This window comes from Choloepus didactylus, chromosome 15 (assembly GCF_015220235.1).
Source record: "Choloepus didactylus isolate mChoDid1 chromosome 15, mChoDid1.pri, whole genome shotgun sequence".
Lineage (NCBI taxonomy): Eukaryota > Metazoa > Chordata > Mammalia > Pilosa > Megalonychidae > Choloepus > Choloepus didactylus.
In genome coordinates, this window is record NC_051321.1 from 68,192,807 (window position 1) to 68,213,157 (window position 20,351).

Genomic DNA, 20,351 nt, shown 5'->3' on the forward strand with positions numbered 1-20,351 from the left:
CCCAGAGCCTGCTCCGTCGCGGGTCAAGATGCTGCAGGGCAAGATAACAAGGGAGCAAGATGGGAGACTGATGAGATTTGGCGGAGCGCAGGAGAGGTGTTAGGGGACCGAAGGGGGCTGAAGATGAGTATGTGCTCCCGGACCCCCATGGCCCAAACAGACAGCTGCCCCTCCACCTCCCCGAATCTAACCGTCCACCGCCACCTGCACCCCCTCCCACCCAGCTGCCCCTCCCTCACACTTCTCCCCCTCTGCCTTTGACCGCCTGTATGACAGCCTAAGCCCTTTGCTCGACTCTGATGCGCCCTCTAGCTGCCACTCGCCTCCCTGCTTTTCTTTTCTCTTTTCCTTAACACCAAACTTCTCCTGGGAAGCTGCGCTTACCATTCACTGTCCCCACTTCTGTGCCCCTCAACTTCTTTAGTATCTTAAAGTCTGATCCCTGGGGGCATCTGAAGATCCGATCAGTGGCTTTTTCCGGGTCTTCCTAGCCCTGAGCTTCTCTGCACTATTTGCTCCTGTTAACCTGCTCCCCTGGCACCTTATTGTATGCTCATTTCCCATCTACTTCTATGACTTCAGCCTCTCTGTCTCCTCCTTTGCCTCGTGGATTTTCCTGCTTGTCTTCAGTTGAACCATAGTTCTGCTGTAAAGGCCAGCCTTGCCCAGGAGCTTTCCTGCAGCGCCCTGTATATTTCCCCAGTGTCTATTTGTCCCCACCTTTTGCTGACAGCTCCCCTTGCCAGCCCTGCCTTCTCACTCTAGTCTCCACTGGAGTCCCACCTTCCCAGCCACCTGGAATACATTGCCGCTTGGACATATCACTGCTATGGACACTTCTATCATAGAGGCATTTGTCTAGAACCTTCCAGAATGTATAATGATTTTTACCTAGGAAAAAGATGACGAGCTCTTATGCATCTCACCACGTTTCCTTGTCCCTTTGTTCAAAGCCAGGCACAGCTTGGGTGTAGGGGAGAGAGAGACTAAAATCTGAGTCTGAGCTGGCCACTGACCAGTCACGTGACCTTGGATGAATTATTTAATGTCTTTAAGCCTGCTTCCTCTCACATAACATGGGCTATCTTCTTATAAGATTATTGTAAACCTAAGTCATAGAGTTTGTGCAGATAGCATAGCTCGAAGCCTGGCACATGGTAAGTGCTCAGTAAGTAATAGCAACTCTTTATTAATAAATATGGGAATGAAAGCTGTGACCCCCACCCCACTCCCCCTGCAGCATTTCGTGCTTTTTTGAATTGACTCATGTTGTCTCAGCCTTTCTCTTACAAACCTGAAGAGGTCTTAATGTGTTGAGCTCCAACAGGAGGTTGTTGCCCCCAGGAGACCCAGCAGGGCCAGAAAATGATCTGCTCCTCTTTCATGAAACACTTTGAATCACTGGTCCCCAGAATCCTTAGGACACTAGAGGAAGAGCCCTGCTCTACCCCAAGAACCCCTGTCCTGCCAGGTACACCCCCCTTCACCCAGGACAGCACCTGTCAGGCCAGGGAAAGCAGCTGCACTTCAGCTTAGCAATGAGGACTGAACAGGTGAAAGGCGTCCCCAGTGGGCCCCCTCCCTCAGGCCCCAAACCCCCATGGGACGTGGATAAAGAATGTCGGGAGACCAGAGGGCTGGCATGGGGGTATCAGTTTCCAGGATAGCAGAGAAACACATGTGTGTAGCGACCAAGCCCATAGCCCTCCTAGGGAATGGAGGATGGTGGGAGTGAGGGGGTCAGAAGTGGGGCAAGGCAGGGAAGTGGTGGCCTATCCCGGGTCGGTGGGAGATAGAGCGAGCAGAGGCCAGGGTCCTGGGTGTGACACCTGGTGAGCCTGAGTGTTGCTCTCTTCCTTGGCATGTAGTAAACCTGGACCCTCAGTCCTCAGTCGCTGCTGACAAGAGAGTGGGGCTGGCTCAGTACCTTCACTGGGCACACAGCTCCAGGCACTGTCTCCTTGGGTTATGATGGTGCTAGATGGAGAACCACAGTGGAACATCTTGGTGAGGTCCAGGCAGCCAATACTTGTTGCAGGCATCCTATGTGCTAGGTAGGTACTGAATTAACTCATTGATCTTTACAGCACCCCCTGGGGTGGGTGCTATTATTACCTCTATTTGATGGACTGAGAAACTGAGGCCCGGAAGAGTAACTTGGCCAAAGTCACACAGTTCGACAGTAACAGAACCATGATTTGAACCCATGCAGTCTGTATTCAGAGAACATAATCTTAACCACCTCTCTATTCCATGTAGCTTTTCTTCAGAGGCCTTAGCTCGGTAAGTATTTATACAGTCAACAAAGTGACTATATAGCAACGTCGATGTTCACTGGGAGACTGAAGGTATAGACCCTACCTGCTTTTCTCTACCGATACCCTAGAGCCTTGCACATACTGGGTGCTCAATATGAACTTGAATGAGTGAATGAACTATTCCACCCATCTTTGAGGGAGACCTGCCCTTGGCCTCTCTGGTTTGGGGCACGGGGCCCAGCTCTTGCCCCTTTGAGAGCCAGGCCTCCCAGTGAGTGCTAAGGTTGCCACGGTGACAGAAGTAGCATCAGTCAGTGCTTTGTCAGCTCCCTGGGTATAACCCTATCTGGCTCTTGGTCCTGGGAGTTAGTCATTTGTGCTTGGCAGGGGTCCGGAAGGTGAACTCCACATAAAAAGATGTGTGAAAAAGAAGGGTGTGTTGGGGTGTGTGTGTGTGTGTGTATCTGTTGGGAAAGGGACCCCAGGTATGAATGTGTGCTGACTGGGGGGTATTTGCCTGCCAGTCTGTCGGAGAAGGTGCCTAGGTTGGGTGGTGAGATAGGGTATTTTACATGCTAGGCCAGATCCTGGGTTGGGGGCAGGCAGCATGACTGTGAATGGAGTGTAGGTTCTGAGTGGGGAGAGAGCTGGGTGTGCCGGGGTTGATGACCCTATTTTCCAAAGCAAGAATTAAAGTCCACAGTTCAGCAAGGGGCTTCTGGTTTGTAAATGATTTATAGGAAAGATCTTACAAAGATAAAAATTGAATCACATTTAGTTAAACCTTTGATAGGTTCCTTTATTGGAAAGAATAAATTTATAAGACACTCTAGAATGATGAGATGCTGAGCATGGGGCTAGGAGAGGGACCAGGGTGAGTGTGGGTGGTGGGAGGGAGCGGGAGGCAGGAGGCTCTGAGGTCTCACCTCAGGCTCAAAGGACCAGCCCCCTAAAGGGCTCTGCTGATGTTCGGGGCTCCTCTGGGCTACCTGGCTCCCGGGCCCTGCATCCAGCCCTGGGGGTAGGTCAGTGCTGGGAGAGGGTAGGAACAACCTGCCTTCCCCAGAGGCATCACAGCAGTGTCTCTAGGTAGCCATGTCCTCTACTTCCCTTCAGCCAGGTCTCTGCTGCTTGTCTCCCTGGTCTCCCACCTCTGGGTGGGCTGGGCTCCCCATGTTCCCCTAGCCCTGTGCTTTACCCCTTCTCAGCACTGATCACTCTGCAATGCCAATACCTGGTTGAGGGCCATACCCCCCACTAGAATGAATGTGTCCCTGGCACATAGTAGGAGCTCAATGAGTGTTTGTTGAATGAATGAATGAGTGAACAGATGAGGGCAAGCATCTCCCTGTCTCCCTAGCAGCAGTTCCTAGCTGTAGAAACTCCCTTAGGTTCATGCGTGTATACGCCTTTGTGCAACCCTGTCCTCCCTGCGACACGAATGGCCCTACGAAGCCCAGCGGGAAGGGTTACCCACGTCTCCCGCTGGCCTCTGCAGGCCTCGTAGGGCCATGGGAGGAAGCGTTAGGCAAGGGGGAGGCTGGAGTGCCGACCTCGTCCTGGTCTGGCCTCACATCACTGTTCCCAAGGCCCGTAGCCTGGGAGTGACATGAGACCTAAATGAGCTCCACAGTCATCAGCAGCCTCTCCCCTGCCTCGTCAAGCCCTGCAGCGTGCTGGGGGAACTGGGTGGGGGCAGGCCTTTGGCCACAAACCCGGGCTGCCTTGCTGATCAGCACAGGCAGGTAACTCAGCAGAGAGTTGACTGAGAACAGCCTCTGCTCCCAAAATCCAATGAAAGAGGAAATTGTGTCCCCTCAGCTTTTTTCCTTGTGAATCCAAGAGGTAAAATAAGCCCCTACTGTGTGCAGACCCCTGTAGAGGGAAGGGGGAAGGGAAGAGCAAGGAAATCTGGCCACTTTCAAGGGTGAGCCTGGTGTCCCCCAAGTGAGTGCCAAAGGCTTGGGTATTAATTCTCTCCTTGTGGAATCAGTGTCCAGCCCACCCCTTCCTCAATCCTGCCTGTCCTCCAGGACCCAGATCAAACAACAGCAACACTTACTGAGTAGTTATTCAAAGCCAAAGAATACATTCAACACACACTCATTTAATCCTAATTGCCCCGTGAGGTAGAAGACTTTATCCGCATTTTACAGATGAGGAAACCAAGGCACAGAGGGACTAGGTAAATTAACCAAGGTCACATGGCTAGAAAGTGGTGGAAGGAAAGATCTCACCTCCTCCAGGATGCTTTCCTTCCTTGAGCCTTCCTAATTGTGAACACCTTTCCTTGCTGTGAACTCAGAGATACTGATTCTGGAGGGTGCCAAAGCTGCCTTACCAGGCTTCAAGTGCTTCAGTGTTGGAATTCTTGGCCAACTGACATCTACACCCCTACAGTGTCAAGCACAGGGCCAGGCCAGAAGATTGCTGAGAAGGGAAATGAAAGGGAGGGAGGGAGTATATGAATGAACCAACAAACTGACAGATGATGAAGAGAAGGGTGGGATTGAGGTTTTCCCAGGGATCCTGCAGCCTGGTGGGAAGGACATAAGGGCAGGTGTGGGGCCCCAGGCGGGTCTGCCTTGTGAGTCGTGGGGCAGCAGTCCTCGGGAACATATGTGTCTCCATGTGCCCTGAAAGGGCCAGGGACCTTTCAGGGCCAGTTGTGAAAGGCTCCCATCTTCAGGGGGCTTTTATACTGGCTGGGAAGGTCTAATTAGCACACAGGAAGCAAGTGGAGAACAATTCATTACAAAACACTGGCAACTGCCTTGGGTGAGGGGGGCTGGAGGGGGGCTAGCTAGAGAACTCAGAATGGCCTTCCTGGAGGAGGAGGACCAGCACGGGTCCTGGACACACAAGAAGATGAGGACAAGAGAGGACAAGATGAGGTCATGAAAGATGAGGCAGGAATGAGCCTGGTGATTTGGGGTGCAGTGTGAAGGGCCCCAGGTCCCTATAGAGGGGAAGCATGAAATGGGGTTGGTGGGCAAGGAGGGTGGGGTTACAGAAACCTCAGTTTGAAAGGCCAATGCCATTTGTGTAGGAGTTTTGCAATATCTCTGCACACCAGTACTTTAAATACATATTTTTAAATTTTAATAAGTATTTAAAATAAGTAGCTATTTTAATTGAGTTGTGTTTTACCTTATGTTATCATAAAAGGAAACTTTGCATCACTGCCATAAATAGGAAAGTGTAGTACTTTGCCCTAAATAGAAAGTGACCCTAGAATTAAGCACAGGGAAAATAAAAAGAAAATAAAAATTACTGAATTCTAGCTGGATGCTGCTCCTTTTGGAAGGCTCTGGGCCTGAAGTCTGTATACTCTCTGAAAAAGGAAAACAAGTTGTGTTAGAGATGGGTCAGCACCAAATGGATACCTTCTCCTCAGCTCGGTCTGGGAGGTGGGAAGACGGGAAAGGGCATGACTCTCTGGCTGGGCGATTGAGCCTGCCTGTGCTGGACCTCACCCCTGTGTCCCAGTGCTCTTTCCACTGCTTCCTGACCAGCATCCATTCGAAGTTGCTGCTAAGTCCTTAATGCCAGAGAGGAGCTCTGGCCTCAGCCCCGTGTCCACCTGCCCAGGGCCCGTCACGCCCAGGACTGCCTCTCTCTCTTGCAGGGAACACCAACAGCATCTTTGCCCTGGACTACATCAGTGGCGCACTGACCTTGAACGGGCTGCTGGACCGGGAGAACCCTCTGTACAGCCACGGCTTCATCCTGACCGTGAAGGTGAGATCCAGTGGGCACCTCCATCCCGGCTGGAGGGGGCCAGGGGCCAGCATGCCCCGTGCCACAATGCCAGCCCCCAGCTGTGTCCCAGAACTCCCGCTCCAGGGAGAGGCTTCCAGAGGTGCATCACTTCTGCTCTGCCCCTGCGCTGATTCCTGGGGCTCAACCCAGGCCCCCTGTCAGGAAGGAGAGGATGACATTTGCCAAGCGTGGGCCATGCCAGGTGCCTCCCTGGGCACTTTGCATCCGTTATCAGCATCCCCCTAGGATTGGAGCTTTCATCCCTGTTTTTGGGGTGAGGAGGCAGAGGCAGGGGAAGGTTAAATGAGCAGGCTGTGGGGGCTGTCATCAGGTGTAAATCCGTGTATTTAAAACTCCTGGCACGTAGTAGGTGCTCCTCCTGCGCCCCTTATTGTTATCCCATGATTCCAAGTTCTCAGCAGCAGCCACCTCAAATACTGGAGTTTACCCCATTTCTGAGGTTCTGTCCCGTTTCTAAGGCTCATGGCTTCCCTGGGTTATTACCTGGTTAGGAAGGAGCAACACAGTGGAGAGGGGGCAGAAGCCACCAGGGCCCCCCCTGGCAGCCACCGGCCACTCACGCCGGCTTTAATTAAAATCAATGACTTGCTGAGCCATTCCCTGGGAAACCCATTTAGGGGTATGGATCCTGCCCGGGCCCCAGGGGCCCTCCCCAGCCCCAGCCATCGATTGAGGGGAGGGGGCAGCACGAGCATTGAGGAGGGGGGCTCTGAGAAGAAGGCCCTTCCACGAGCTTGGGCAGGATGGCCGGCCCAGCCTCGCCCTTAAGTGCTCTCATTGACCTTGAGAGGGCTGGGGCACGGATGACTGGATTGGCCCCCTCAGCCCGCTGGCTCCTCTCCACCACCGATGTGTCTTGGTATCTTTGGATTGTGGTTCAGAGGTTGCAATGGGAACTGGGAATGGGCTTTGTAGCCCCAGAGCTCTGGTCCAGGGGCCTAGAGACTAGGCGCCCAGATGCCCGAGTCTGTCTATTCCTGAGTTCAACCCAGACCCTCATCGTGCCTAGCCCAGTGCTCAGTCCATGGCAGATGCTCTATATGGCCCTCAGTCTCCTTGCCTCAGTTTCTTCCTCTGTACAACTACATAAGGATTTTTCTTTTGCCCTTAGATGAGCCCCCAAATCTATCTTGTCCTCCTCACCCCATCTCGTCCCTGTCAGTTCTGGAATCCTTCTGCCTGAGTTTGAAACCTACTCTGGCTGGGTAACCTTGTACCAGTTACTTGACCTCTCTGAGCCTCAGTTTCCTCATCAGTAAAATGGGGGTGCTCATGAAAGAATCTTCCCCCTGGGGTTGTGGTGAGGATTAGATGAGATGATTCCCTTAAAGTGCAGCATCTGGCACCGAGAGAGCCCCCAAGAAACGATAGTTAGTGTCATGACCGTGGCCTCTGTCTGCAGGGCACAGAGCTGAATGATGACCGCACCCCGTCTGACGCCACCGTCACTACCACCTTCAACATCCTTGTTATTGACATCAATGACAATGCCCCCGAGTTCAACAGCTCCGAGTACAGTGTGGCCATCACTGAGCTGGCGCAGGTCGGCTTTGCCCTCCCCCTCTTCATCCAGGTGGTGGATAAGGACGAGGTGAGTCCGCGGCGTGCACGGCCCAGCCAGCCCTGCAGCCCTGCCTGGGCTGTGCCACCTGGGGTGGGATGCAGGTGGCTCTGGGCTTCCAGGCCCTTGGCTATAGAATAGAAACAAATATTGCAGCATCCCCCTCCCCTGCTATGTTCTGAGGAGAAATAGGCTGTAAAATTCAGTGGTCTCCCAACTTTTGGGCTACGCCCCTATACCTTACCAAAAACATTAACACACACATCTTCAATGTGTATATTTACTTATATAGAAATATATACACTATATATAGTACTTATGTAGCACATACATTATAGACATACACCAAAACTTGAAATTTTAAAACGTGGAAATAAACCCTAGGTATGTTTTCCCACAGCCTGATGGACCATCTCATGCCCTCTTAGGGTGTGTATACGTAGTTTAGAGGCTCCTGTGTAAATGATGACCTTGCCAGAAAGTCTCATTCCGGACCCCGCTTTTCCATGCAAGGAGTTCAGGGGATTAATTGCTTTTGAGAGGATTCCAGGCCATAGGAAGGCACCAAAAGGGCTTGGGACACCTGCATCTGTTTGGACAGGATGTGGCTGAGCCCAGCCTTGAAGGGACTGGGCCACTAGTGAGGGAGAAATCGAGGGGGATAGAAGGACGGGGGAGGTGCTGGGGCAGGGCTGCAGCCCCCTGAGTCCCTCCCATACCCTGATGTCATTAGGTGGAGAGCACAAACAGGGGAGACTCCCACCCCTCCAGGAACCCCTTGGCACTCCCAGCCCCTCGCCCAGCTCCTCCTTGTGCCCCATCTCCCTGCCTGTCAGCAGCCAGAGTCACTGACAGGACTTCTATACATGACCACCGCTCCCCCCAGCCCACTCTGCTCCAGAATTCCACTAGGTTTTCCCACTGGGGCTGCTTCTCTTCAATTACACCTCATGTGGGGCTCCTGCATGGCCTTGCTCCAGGCCGGTCTCCCTCCTCCCCTTCTCCTGCCTGCACTCCACTCTGGCTGCTTAGCAAGCTGCCCCAGCTGGCCAGCCTCAGCCTTGGTTCCCATGTCCTCTCCCCATGTCCCATCAGCATTTCTCGACTGATCAAGGTCCCCCAGGACTCAGGGCCACATGGGCAAATCAGTCCCACTGTGTGAATGTGCTCCTGTGTGTGCATGTGTGTGGGTGTGTGTGCGCTTGTGTGTGTGCAGTCATGTGTGTGTGCCAGGGAGCACAGGAAGGCCAGCTAGCCGGGCGCCTGGGGCACAGGCTTTGGAGGGCCTCAAATGCCAAGCCAAGGCCCTTGGGCTTGACCTTGGAGGCAGTCCAGAAGGGAAGCAGCCTGTGCAGTGGTTACTAACACAAGCCCTGGAATCAGACGGGGCCTGTGTTTGAGTCCTGCCTTGCCATTTACTAGCTCTGAGACTTGGGTGAGTCATTGAGCCTTTCTGAGCCTCATTTACTCATCTGTTTAAAAAAGAAAGAAAAAAGGAAAAGGATGAATCCATCAGTTTTTTTTTTTTTTGTATTAACAAATCTACCCTGAACTCTGAGTCGATTAATACAACAAAGGTTTAGTTTCCACTCAGGGTTCTTGTCCTGCGTGGGTCAGCAGGGACACCCCACTCCATGTAGCCACTCGGGCGCAATCTGGAATTGGATCAGTCGCCGTAGTAGGGAAGAGACAGCTAGAGGGCTAAGTGCCAGCTCCTCTATGCTCCATCCCAGAAGTGACTCCATGACTTCTGCCCACAGTCCATGGGCCACCCTGTTACGTGTCCACATCTCACTGCCAAAGCCTGGGGGAGTAGCTAAATATTTGTCCCTACCACAAAGGATGTCAACAGGGACATGGAGAGATGGAGCTAAGATGGTATGTGTGTAGGGCTTAGGAGGGTGCCTGCCACACATAAGTGTCAGCTATCATCTTCGTCCATGGGGCTGAAGCTCTCTGACCAGGGCCGGTTCCAGGGAGCATCACCCAGAACAGGCCCCAAACCCCCAAGGGCCTGCCAACCATGACAGGGTTGGGGATTTCAAGGTGGCCTGACCTCCTGGGTTTTATCTCAGGCCCTCTTTGCTGGGAGCACTGCCTGCAGTGCCTGCAGGACTGCTGGAGAACACCTGGGCTCAGCCAGTGTCCGGTTGGCTGCTCCCCGGCCAGGTAGAGCTGTCAGCATGTCCTCTGGGGTCAGGGTGCCAGCCCCACCAGGCTGTTCCCTACTCTCATGGCTGCTTTCCCAGGGGAGCTGGCCAGTGTCTCTGAGAGTAGAGGACTGGCCGCCTTTCCAGGAACAGAAGACAGAGGCCAATGACACTTGAATACTTCCTAAGTGACCAGAATCTGGGAAGAATCAGGGAACCTCAAAAAGAGATCTTAACAAATTGCCATTTCTTGCAGTTCCCTTTTTGATGGGAGATTCTGTCTTTTGGGATTTATGTCCGAATTGAAGGTGACTCTGGATTTGCTAGGTGTGGCAGAATGAATGTGTTTGTTGAGCAAATTTGGAGGAGGGAAGAAAGCGTGAGAAGAGGGTCACATCCCTTTATTACAGACGCTGTAGAACCATGTGATTCTCCCTTGCACTCACCATCATTGTCATTTTACAGTTATTAGTGTGATTATTTCGTTGTCTGTCTCCCGATTGGACTGAACTAAGGCAGGGACACATCTGTTTTACTCACCAGTGTAACACAGCACCAGGTACTCTGCCTGGAATGTGGGAGGCACTCCAAAAATACTGGTTGCGTTAATGCATGAATTAAGTCATTACACTAGCCATAACTAGGCAGATGTGACCTGTCAACTAGAAATGAGGTGGCCTAGGGCCTTTTTTTTTTTAAGTTTAAGAAGTTGGGTGTTTACAGAACAATCATGCATAAAATATAGGATTTCCATATACCACCCTATTATTAACACCCTGCTTCTACATGGAACATTTGTTACAAATGATGAAAGCACATTTTAATAATTGTACTATTAACGATAGTCCATGGTTTAAGTTAGGGTTCATTGTTTGAATAGTGCAGTTTCATGAATTTTTTAAAAATGTATTCTGGTAACATATACAACCTAAAAATTTCCCCTTTTAACCACATTGAAATATATAATTCAGTGCTGTTAATTATGTTCACAATGTTGTGCTGCTCTCACCACCACCTATTACCATAACTTCTCCATCTTCCCAAATAGAAACTGTACATTTTAAGCTTTAACTCCTTATTCCTTTCCCCATCCCATCCCCATGTAACCTATATTCTAGATTCTGACTCTCTGAGTTTGCTTATTCTAATCATTTGATATCAGTGAGATCATACAATAGTTGTCCTTTTGTGTCTGGCTTATTTCACTCAATATTACATCTTCAAGGTTCATCTATGTTGTTGCATGTATCAGAACTTCATTCCTTTTTATGGCTGAATAATATTCCATTGTTCCATTGTGTAATGTGCCAGTTTGAATGTATTGTGTCCCCCAAATACCATTATCTTTGTGGTCTTGTGGGATAGATGTTTTGGTGCTGGTTAGATTTGCTTGGAATGTGCCCCACCCAGCTGTGCGTGATGATTTTGATGAGATGTTCCCATGGAGGCGTGGCCCCGCCCATTCAGGGTGGTCCTTGATCAGTGGAGCTATATAAATGAGCTGACTCAGAGAGAGGGAACTAACTGAGTGCAGCTGGGAGTGATGTTTTGAAGAGGAGCAAGCTTGCTAGAGAGGAATGTCCCAGGAGAAAGCCGTTTTGAGGCCAGAGCTTTGGAGCAGATGCCAGCTGCCTTCCTAGCTAGCAGAGGTTTTCCAGACGCCATTGGCCATCCTCCGGTGAAGATACCCGATTGCTGAGGTGTTACCTTGGACGCTTTGTGGCCTTAAGACTGTAACTCTGTAGCAAAATAAACCCCCATTTTATAAAAGCCTATCCATCTCTGGTGTTTTGCATTCTGCAGCATTAGCAAACTAAAACATGTATATATACCATTTTATTTACCCGTTCCATCAGTTGATGGACACCTGGTTTGCTTCCATCTTTTGGCAATTGTGAATAATGCTGCTATGAACATCAACATGCAAATATCTGTTTGGGTCCGTGCTTTCAATTCTTTGGAGTATATAACTAGAAGTGGTAATTGTATACTTAGCTTTCTGAGGAACTGCCAAACTGTCTTCCATAGCAGCTGCACCATTTTACATGCCCTCCAGCAGTGAATGGGTGTTCCTGTTTATCCATATCCCCTCCAACACTTGTAATTTTCTGTTTTGTTTTGTTTTTAATAGTAACCATTCTAGTGGATGTGAAATGGTATCTCATTGTGGTTTTGATTTGCATTTCCCTGATGGCTAATGATGTTGAGCATCTTTTCATGTGCCTTTTGGTCATTCATACATCTTCTTTGGAGAAATGTCTGTTCAAGTCTTTTGCCCATTTTTTATTTGAGTTGTCTTTGTTGTTGAATTGAAGGATTTCTTTATATTTTCTGGATATTAAAGCCTTCTTGGATATGGGGTTTCCAACTATTTTCTCCCATTGTGTAAGTTATTGTTTTACTTTCATGAAAAAGTTCTTTGAGGCACAAGAGTTTTTTAATTTTGATAAGGTCCCATTTATATCTATTTTTTCTTTTGTTGCTTGTGCTTTTAGTGTAAAATCTAAGAAACTATTGCCTAACAAAAGTTCCTGAAGATACTTCCCTACGTTTTCTTCTAGGAGTTTTATAGTTCTGCTCATATATTTAGGTCTTTGATCCATGTTGAGTTGGTTTTTGTATATGGTGTGAGATAGGGGTCCTCCTTCACTCTTTCACAAACGGAGACCCAGTTTTCTCAGCACTATTTGTTGAAGAGACTATTCTTTCCAAATTAAGTGGTCTTTGCCACCTTTTCCAAAATCAATTGGTGATAACTGTGAGGATTATTTCTGAGCTTTCATGTTGATTCCATTGATCTATATGTCTGTCCTTGTGCCAGTGCTATGCTGTTTTATTTACTGTGGCTTTGTAATAAGTTTTAAGGTCGGGAAATGTGAGTCCTCCAGTTTTGACCTTTTTCAAGATGGCTTTGGCTATTTGGGGCCCCTTACCCTTCCATATAAATTTGATGATTGACTTGTCCATTTCTGCCAAAAAGGTTCTGGAATTTTGATTGGGATTGCACTGAATCTGTAAATCACTTTGGGTAGAAGTGACATCTTAACAATATTTAGTCTTCCGATCCATGAAAATGGAATGTCCTTCCATTTATTTACAAGTCCTTTACATCCTTGGTTAGATTTATTCCTAGATATTTGATTCTTTTAGTTGCTGTTGTAAATGGATTTTTTTAAAATTTCTTCTTCTGATTTTCATTACTAGTGTGTAGAAACACTGTGGGGTGTTGATGTTGTACCCCACCACTTTGCTGAAGTTGTCTATTAGCTCTAGCAGTTTTGTTGTGAATTTTTCAGAATTTTCCATATGTAGAAGAACATCATCTGCAAATAGGGAAACTTTTACTTTTTCCTTTTGAATTTGGATGACTTTCATTTCTTTTTCTTGCCTTATTGCTCTGGCTAGAACCTCCAGTACAATATTGAATACCAGAGGTGACAGTGGACATCCCTGTCTTGTTCCTGATTTTAACTTAAAGGAAAAGCTTTCAGTCTTTCACCATTAAGTATGATGTTAGCTGTGGGTTTTTCATATAGGCCTTTTAAAATGTTATGGCAGTTTTCTTCTATTCCTAGTTTTAAGTGTCTTATCAAGAAGGGGTGCTGGATTTTGTCAAATGCTTTTTCTGCATTAATTGAGATGACCATGTGTTTTCCTCCCTTTGTTCTGTTAATGTAGTGTATTATATTAACTGTTTTTCTTATGTTGAGCACCCTTGTGTACCTGAGATAAATCCCACTTGATCATGATATATGCTTCTTTTAAAGTGCTTTTGGATTCAGTTTGCTAGTGTTCTGTTGAGGATTTTTGCATCTGTATTCGTGAAAGATATTGGCCTGCAATTTTATTTTCTTGGGGTATCTTTATTTGGTAGGAGGGGGATGTTAGCCCCATAGAATATGAAGTATTCCCTCCTTTCAATTTTTTGGAAGAATTTGAGCAGGACTGGTGTTAAGTCTTCTTGGAATGTTTGGTGAAATTCCCCTGTGAAGCCATCTGGTCCTGGGCTTTTCCTTATTGGAAGGCTTCTTATTATGGATTCAATCTCTTTACTAGTTACTGCTTTGTCGAGATCTATTTCTTCTTGAGTCAGTGTAGGTTGTGTGTATCTAGGAATTTGCCCATTTCATCTAGGCTATCTAATTTGTTGTCATATACTTGTTCATAGTATTCTCTTATAGTCCTTTTTATTTCAGTGGGGTCAGTAGTAATTTCCCCCTTTTCATTTCTGATTTTAGTTATTTGTGTCCTCTCTCTCTTTTTCTTTTTTAGTCTGCTAAAATATTCTCAAATTTTATTGATGTTGTCAAAGAACTAGCTTTTGGTTTTGTTGATTCTCTCTATTGTTTTTTAATTCTCTATTTCACTTATCTCTACTCTAATGTTTACTGTTTCCTTCCTTCTGCTTGCTTTGGGTTTAGTTTGCTCTTCTTTTTCTAGTTCTTCCAGTTTTTAGGTTAGGTCTTTGTTTTGAAATCTTTCTTCTTTTCCAGTGTAAGCATTTACAGCTATAAATTTCCGTCTTGCACTGTGTCCCATAAGTTTTGGTATTTTGTATTTTCATTTTCATTCACCTCAAGATATTTCTTAATTTCCCTTGTCATTGCTTCTTAATCCATTGATTGTTTAAAACTGCATTGTTTAATTTCCACATATTTGTGAATTTTCCATTTCTCCCTTGATATTGATTTTTAGCTTCATTCCACTGTGGTTGGAGAAGATACATTGTGTGATTTCAATATTTTTGGATTTATTGAGACTTGTTTTGTGACCTAAGGTATGGTCTATTCTGGATAATGATCTGTGTGCACTTGCAAATATACATTCTGCTGCTGTTGGGTACAGTGTTCTATATATCTCTGTTAGGTCTAGTTGATCTAGAGTATTGTTCAAGTCTTGTATTTCCTTATTGATCTTCTATCTAGATGTTTTATCCATTATTGAGAATGGTGTATTCAAGTCTCCTACTATTAATGTAAAACCGTCAATTTCTCCCTTCAAATCTGTCAGTATTTGCTTCACATATTTTGGGGCTCTGCTTTTAGGTACATATATATTTATAATTGGTACATCTTCTTGTGGCTGTAACCCCTTTATCAGTGTATAATGACTGTCTTTGTCCCTCATAACTGTTTTTGGCTCAAAGTCTATTTTATCTGATTTTCGTATTACTATCCCAGCCCTTTTTTGGTTACTACTTTCATGGCACATATTTTTCCATCATTTCACTTTCAACCTACTTATGTCTTTGAGTTCAAGGTGAGTCTCTTGTAGGGAGCATATAGTTGGGTCATGCTTTTCTATCCATTCTGCCAATCCCTGCCTCTTGACTGGAGAGTTTAATTCTTTAACATTTAAGATCATGACTGATAATGCAGGACTTTATTCTGCCATTTTGCTATTGTAAGTCTTATACCTTTGTGTCCCTTAATTCTTCTGTTAATGTTTATTTTCATATTTATTTGATTTTTTTTTATTATACCACGTTAAGTACCTTTTTATTTTTATCTGAATATATTTTTCATCTATTTTCCCTGTGGTTACCATGGGGTTAAAATTGAGCATCCTATATATGTAACATCATATTTGATTTGATACCAACTTGACTTCAATAGCATATACATACACTGTTCCTGTACTTCTCCATCTCCCCACCTTTTTTTGTACTCGTTACAAATTATATCTTTGTACGTTGTATGTCCAAAACCATAGATTTATCATTACTTTCTATGCATTTGCATTTTAGTACCTTTAGGGAGTAAGAAGTGAAGTTACATAAAATACACTAGTACTGATATTTATAATTACCCAAATGGTTGCCTTTACCAGATGTCTTGATTTCTTTATGCCTCTTTGAACCACTGTCTAGTGTCTTCTTTCAGTCTGAAGAACTCCCTTTAGCATTGCTTGTGGTGTAGGTCCAATGGTGTTAAAATCCCTCAGCTTTTGTTTATCTGGGAATGTCTTAGTCTCCTCCTCATTTTTGTAAGATAGTCACTGGATATAAAATTCTTCGTTGACATTCATTTCCTTTCAGCACTCTAAGTATTTCAACCCACTGCCTTCTTGCCTCCATGATTTCTGATGAGAATTCAGAGTTTAACGTAATTGGGACTTGCTTGTACATAACATGTTGCTTTCAGAACTCTCTCCTGGTCCTTTGCATTCAACAGTTTGATCAGTATGTGACAGGGCATAATTCTCTTCACATTTATCCTGTCTGGTGTTCTCTGGGCTTCTTGGATTTGCATATTCATATCTTTTGCTAAGTCTGGGAAGTTTTCTGTCACTATTTCTTTGACTATTCCTTCTGCCCCTTTCTCTCTCTCTTCTTCTTCCGGGACCCCCATAATGCTTATATTGGTATGCTTGTTGGTTTCCCAGAGATCTCTTAGGCTATTTTCACTTTCTATAAATCTTTTTTATTTCTGTTCCTCAGCCTGACTCATTTCAAGTGTCTTGTCTTTGATCTCGCTGATTCTTCTGCCAGCTATCTGTTGTTGAAACCCTCCTGGGGATTTTTCATTTGAGTTATTATGGTCTTCAACTCTAGTAGTTCTGTTTGGTTCCTTTTTAAAATTTCTGTCTCTTTAATAAGATTCTCATATTGCTCGTTCATTGTTTTCCTGACATCCTTTAGTTCTTTCTCTGTATTTTCCTTCATCTCCTTCAGCATTTTGAAGATCATTTATTTTGAAGTCTTTGTCCAGTATGTCTACAGTCTGGTCTTATTCATTGATGTGTCCTGGATTTTTATTCTCTTCTTTTTCTTTATTTGTCCTGTAATCTCTTTTGTTGCACACTGTATGTTTTAATATTTTAAAATGTTAACTCAGGGACTTATTCCCTGAGATGTTTGTTCTCTGAGTGTAATTTTGAGTTTGTAACCAGCAGGTGATAAGACAGAGATTTTCTTGAGCGTCAGCCTCCAATCAGGAAGGTCTGCCCGAGGTGAATACAAGTGCAGGGTCTTCCCTGTCTTTTCTGGGCCTGTGTCTTGTCCTGGGCTTGTGCTTGCTAGTGGCCTTAGGGGGCCCTCTGTTTACAGGAATTTGAATTCCCGCTCTGCTTCCCAGGAGGCAGACCGTCTCCCTCTCCTGGTTATTCCACTGCCAGACTTAAAGCAGGTGAGGAGTTTCCCAACTCAGTCTTTCCCAGCTGGAACAAGGCCAGGGACCCACAAAGGGAGCCCAGACCGGCTCCAAACTGCCCTGGAGAGGGGATGAGGGAGGGTCCAGGAAGGGTGCCAGGAGCTTCTTCCACGGCTCTCCAAAGCTGTGCTTTCTTGACCCACCCAGCAATTGCAGCCCTGAGGAAGTGGACTGTCTTTAAGCCTCTTCTGCAGCCACCTTTGTCCGGGGCAGGTTGGAACAAGGGCCATCCTCAGATCTGGGCCCCCAGCCATCCAAAGTTCCTCATCAAAAGCCATAATCAACAATCGGCCTGTGCCCACCCTGGATCTTAGGGAAATGGATTTTTATGTCCCTTTCTGGCACCAGCAAGCTATGCCCGCGACCAGACCCCACTGCTGCCTGCCGCAAAAGGAGGGCATGGGCACCAGTAACCACCATGCGGAGAGAGCAATTTACTGGTATTTACCAAAATTCACCTCCTGGTCTTCCCTGGATGCTGTACAGTGTCTGCTGGCCTCTGGAGCTTTGAACTAGTTGATTCAGACAGGTCCTGCCTGATCAATAGTTGTTCTGGTGGAGACACTGATTCCTGGAGCTCCCTACCCCACCATCTTCCCACAGCCCTCGACCCAGGACTTTTAACAAGCTGGGTCTGCAGTGCCCCCCCGTGCTGAAGACCAGTTCTGCTGCGTTTATGCAGGAAGGGTGACCTCAAAAGTCCACTGTGGGGCAGTAGAGGGTGCTGATGGGAAACAGAAAGAGAAGGAGGAAGCAGTTTAACCTGTTAGTCAGAACTTTGTGGTTGTCATTTCTAATGAGGATGCTAATCTAATTCACAGTGACTATGCAATGTTTGCCATCCCCTTCAGATCTGAGACTGCTCAGCCAGTGCGTCTCTTGCTGAATCTCAGGCTCTGCCAGACCTTTCAGGACAAAAGGAGGTGCTTGAAAGAGAGCCTTTCTATCGCTCAAGGCCTCCATTCGCATTGTCAAGTCTCTCTGAATAATTTCTTCTCCTTTCCAGCTATAGAAAACAGAAGTAGGGAAGGAGCTGGGCTGAAACCTATAGCAGCCCATTTGTGCAGTGTGACAGTTGAGATGCAAATAGATGGTTATGATGCAAATCGCAAAAAAAAAAAAAAAAAACCCTCAAGGCAAAGGCCCCAGAAGTCATTCTTGGTGTGGCCGAGCTCATCTCTGAGTTTCAAATTAAAGGCTGTGGCAGCCTCATTTCCCTGTGCCCGGCTGCTGGGTGTTTTCTTGTGTCTTCCTCCATGTTCTGGAAAGCTACAGTAAATGACCAGCATGTTCACCCACTTGGATTCCTAGGATATCCTTACCCACCCCCTTGTCTTCCACTGTTTTATTGTTTTCTCCTGTTTGATCAGCTTTCCCTCTCCTGACCTTGTCTGCAGCCCTCCCCAGTCCCCACCTCATTTACCACCTCTGCAGCTGAGCCAGCCACTGCGATCATCCTTTCCCTTCTGCATGGGGTGGGTGGGTTGGGATGGTTGGAATTTTCTGTTCAATTTTCGTAAAAGCCACTGTTCTACTTAATGCAAGTGGATTATCTGTGTGTGTTCTGGGTTCTCTGCCTGAGGGGTCATACTGACAGAGGACCAAGGGGAGGGAGGTGACTGAGAGCATGCCTGCTTCTGGCTGCTTTACACACACCAGCAAGGGGTTTTGTTTTAAGTAATGTTTTGCATTATCCATGAGCCCTCCCAGTTCACCCAGATAACTGAATATTGACAGTTCCTCTCATCCACCATCAAGAGAAATGCCATCTGTTTACAATGTACCTTTCTTCTCTGGTTGGAAGTGTTTGATCCACCTTCACTTCATCTCCATCTCACTTCTGATCCACAGCTTCTCAGGGTGCATTTGCTGCTGTCTTCAGAATATTTTTGCTGAGAAGAGAGGATGGAATGGGGAGAGGGTACTGCTATCCCCCCAGAGTCCTCTCGCCCATTTCTGACAGCTTCAGGGAATTGGAATCATTTCTGAAAGGCCTTCCCACATCATTAATTTGCAGACCCCCGGCCTTTCTGAGGGACTAAACTGAAGCTGACACGGGTGGGAAGACATTCATTCATTCACTCCAGCGTTGCTGTGTGCGTACCCTGTGCCTGACACTGTGCTGGGTCCTGGGGGGACGCACTGAAGCTGAGGTCCCCGCTTTGAAAGAGCTGCTGTTTCATCGCAGAGGGGAACTGGAGGAAGCAGCATCAGCATCATTTTGGGTAGAAAAGTATGTTAAGAAAAGAAACAGAGAGACTGATAGGAGGGTGGAGGCATCACTCTCCTTGCAGGGAGGAGACATTAGAGCCGAGGTTTGGGGAGCGGGGGTGGGCAGCTCTGCAGAGCAGCGGAGGAACCACGTCTCCCTTACAGCACGTGCCCTCTGCAAGGGCCAAGGTCCAAGGAGGGAAACAGCTGGCATTTTCAGGGAGCAAGAAGGTGGCCCGAAAGCAAGAAAGCTTGAGAGGCAGGAGCGGTCAGCAGGAGCCACGCTGTGCAAGGCCTTGGCAGCCACAGGAAGGCATTGTTTTGTTATAATAAGCCCAGGGGAGCTGACAGTCTGCGTTACCTTTCCTGATGATCCCTCTGTTTGCTGCATTGAAAATGGAGTGTCAGGAGGCAAGGGTGGAAGCAGGGAAATGTAGCAAAGTCTCCTACAAAGGAAACTCTCCCATCTCCCTTGGCCACTTCAGCAGGTGCTTTTTAGCATCTAACTGGAGGCTTTCTTGTAGTTGAGCTGTTTTCCTAAGGTGCTTCTTAAGGTGTTTACAAGCCCAAGAACCTCAATCCGTTTAGAACGAACCCTAAAAGTCCAAGAGAAACCACCCTGCAGAGCTCTTCCCCAGAGGACACTGAGCTGGCACCTGCCATCTTTGCAACAAAGGCTGTCCTGGTTTAAAATCGGCCCAGGATTCTGAACTCTGAGCACAACATTCTGTATGACTTACCCCACCTGCAGGAGAAGGTGATAGAAACTGCACAGGAGCCAAGTTCTCACTACAGTTCTGCCCCTCACTTGCTGTGTGATCTCAGGAAAGGCACGTCCCGCTCTATGCCTCAGTATCCACCTCTGGATTTGATCAACTTTCCCTCCCCTGACCTTGTCTGCAGCGCTCCCCAGTCCCCACCTCATGGATTGGACCAGTCAGTCTTTCAGACCTCATGAATCCTAACATCCTTTTTGTCCAAGAGGCCCTGGATGGGAAGGGAGCCGCCAGTCTGACACTTCCCACTTCATCCTGCCCTGAAACCAACCCTGCCCTTCTTTCCCTTGAACTTGCTGCAGCTGCCTCCTCTCCCTCCTTCAGGCAAAGGGGTCTAGTCCGCTCTCGGCCTTGCTGTCCTCCCTCCATCTCCCAGCCTGTCCTTGTTTATTTGGTACCACCTGCAGTGTCCCGTCACAGGTTAGGAAGTGGAGAGGTAGCTGGAGTGGCTAAAAATACAG

General features: G+C 47.3%; 1 protein-coding gene across 5 annotated transcripts in view; it reads left to right on the top strand.

Annotated features, from left to right (window-relative positions):
• The window catches only part of CDH23 (cadherin related 23), a 401,997-nt gene that overhangs the window by 200,056 nt on the left and 181,590 nt on the right, over positions 1-20,351 (top strand). For all 5 annotated transcript variants that reach the window (XM_037804411.1, XM_037804406.1, XM_037804407.1 and 2 more), the window contains exons 10-11: positions 5,887-5,999; positions 7,444-7,632. In XM_037804411.1, coding sequence (XP_037660339.1) covers positions 5,887-5,999; positions 7,444-7,632 — 302 coding nt within the window. The remainder of the gene's footprint in view (positions 1-5,886; positions 6,000-7,443; positions 7,633-20,351) is intronic.